The sequence below is a fragment of the Elephantulus edwardii genome, unplaced genomic scaffold (assembly GCF_000299155.1).
Source record: "Elephantulus edwardii isolate Elephantulus edwardi_28Jun2011 unplaced genomic scaffold, EleEdw1.0 scaffold00348, whole genome shotgun sequence".
Classification (NCBI taxonomy): Eukaryota; Metazoa; Chordata; class Mammalia; order Macroscelidea; family Macroscelididae; genus Elephantulus; species Elephantulus edwardii.
In genome coordinates, this window is record NW_006400098.1 from 1,484,778 (window position 1) to 1,486,673 (window position 1,896).

A 1,896-nucleotide genomic window follows, 5' to 3' on the forward strand; every position below is an offset into this window, starting at 1 on the left:
CCCCCAGCACAGCCAGCCCCCCGCCGCAGCCTCACCCAGGTGATTCACCCCGAACTGCATCTCGAAGCTGTCCTCCGTGGTCCAGTGGGGACACCGCATCACGGCCGCATTGTTGACCAGGACGTCCACGCGCTCCTCCTCTGGAAGATGGGGGTGAAGACGAGATGTCAGCCCCGTGCGTCTGGGAGGTGCCAGCACATCGGGGACAGCACCTCATCTTAGTTCATTAAGGGTGTTTCCAAGGAGAACACAAGAGGTGCCTTCAACAGATACTCCGCCTCTCACGGCTTCAAAGTCAAGTCAAAGTCACAGCCGTGGAAGCAGAGCCCACGCGTAGCTGAGCCTACATCCACTTTGCAAAGCTGTAAATCACACAGCCCATCTCTCTCCCAGGGGCTGCTGGTGGATCTGAACTGCAAGAGAGGCGAGGTCTCTGGGGGCCCACGGATTAGGGCACCAGAACTCCCTCTCACAGCTTGTTCTGAGGTGCCTTCAAGTTAGTGACCCTTGAACAACAGCTCTGAACCCTGTCCTCTCCTGGGCCATTTTCACAATCTCTAACACATGTAGTAGGCCAAATATCAAAGAAACCAAATCCTCTATCAGGATATGAGGGAGGTGTAATATAAACTAGAATTCACCCTGTATCATTCAAGTAATCCTTAAATGTTTACAGGGGTAGGCATTGAGACAATCCTTAAGTCTACATAATTATTAGTTTGTACTTACTGAATCCCTCCTCCCTGAAATAGGCATAATGTAAACAGCAGAAAAGAACTGGGCCTTATTTACAAAAGACCGCCCTGGCGAACTCTGGTGGCCTAGTGGCAGGAAACTGCACTGCAATCCCAGAGGTGCATGGTTCAAATCCACCAGATGCTCTGCTGAAGAAGGAGGAAAAATCGCCTCCTGTACCAATCAGATCCAATTTGACGGTACACACATAAAAAGAATAAATAATAAAATAGAATAAAAATTTTTTTTTAAAAAAGAAAGACATCCCCATGATCCTTTGTTTTTATTTACTACTCCCTTGTGACTTTCCTTTGTTTATCTTCCTGATGATTCTCAATAAAAACCCAGAAAGGCCTAGCATAGGGGCTGCAGTTCTCCCACCTGTTAACCCCCTGCCTTCAGGCTTTCTGGCCTGACCCCCATTCCTATATGTCCCCCGTCTCTATCTTTTCCTTTGGTCGACAACACACGCATATGAGTCCATTGCTGCAGTCACTGTGTTAGTCCATTTCACTGGGGGTCGTCCTCAAGTCTTCCGTCCCTCCACCTTTCCAAGCAGAATGTCCCTCTCCAAGGAACAGCCCCTGCTAAAAATATGCCCAAAGCAAGTGATGGGAAGCTTCACCATCCCTGCCTCCAAGGAGTCCTCCAGCCGCACTTTCTCCAAGACATAATCTGTCTATTCTCTTGGCCGTCCATGGGACATTCAGCACTCTTCTCCAACATCACAGCTCAAAGGCATCAATTCTTCTGTCATCCTTATTCATCGTTCGGCTCTCGGACACATAGAAACGACTAGAAAAAGACCCCGGCCTGAATCCTCTCACAGTGTATGAGGCCAAAGATCCAAACTCAGAATTCTAACTCTGAAAAAAATCCCCAGGCCTACTGCACTGAGATTTCAAATTACAGTGAATCCTGTACAACAGGGAAGATTAACTGCCTACGGATTCCAGATCGTAACCTTTACAGAAGCCAACAGCCTCATCCCACGGGGCAGGTGCTCAGGGATTCAAACTAACGGCCTTTTGGTTAACAACCCACTACACCACTGGGTTTCTTTCATTAGCTCTAGGGGAGGTCTGTCTCCCCCTTCCTCACCCTCTCTTTCTCTCTCTGCCTCACCCTTTAGAGGCAAAGAAACTAATATACATTGTCTCA

General features: G+C 48.5%; 1 protein-coding gene across 1 annotated transcript in view; it reads right to left on the bottom strand.

Annotated features, from left to right (window-relative positions):
* Positions 1 to 1,896, bottom strand: part of RDH13 (retinol dehydrogenase 13 (all-trans/9-cis)) — a 20,069-nt gene that overhangs the window by 4,839 nt on the left and 13,334 nt on the right. Inside the window, exon 4 of the mRNA XM_006901877.1 lies at positions 36 to 140. Within this exon, the coding sequence (XP_006901939.1) occupies positions 36 to 140 (105 nt within the window). The remainder of the gene's footprint in view (positions 1 to 35; positions 141 to 1,896) is intronic.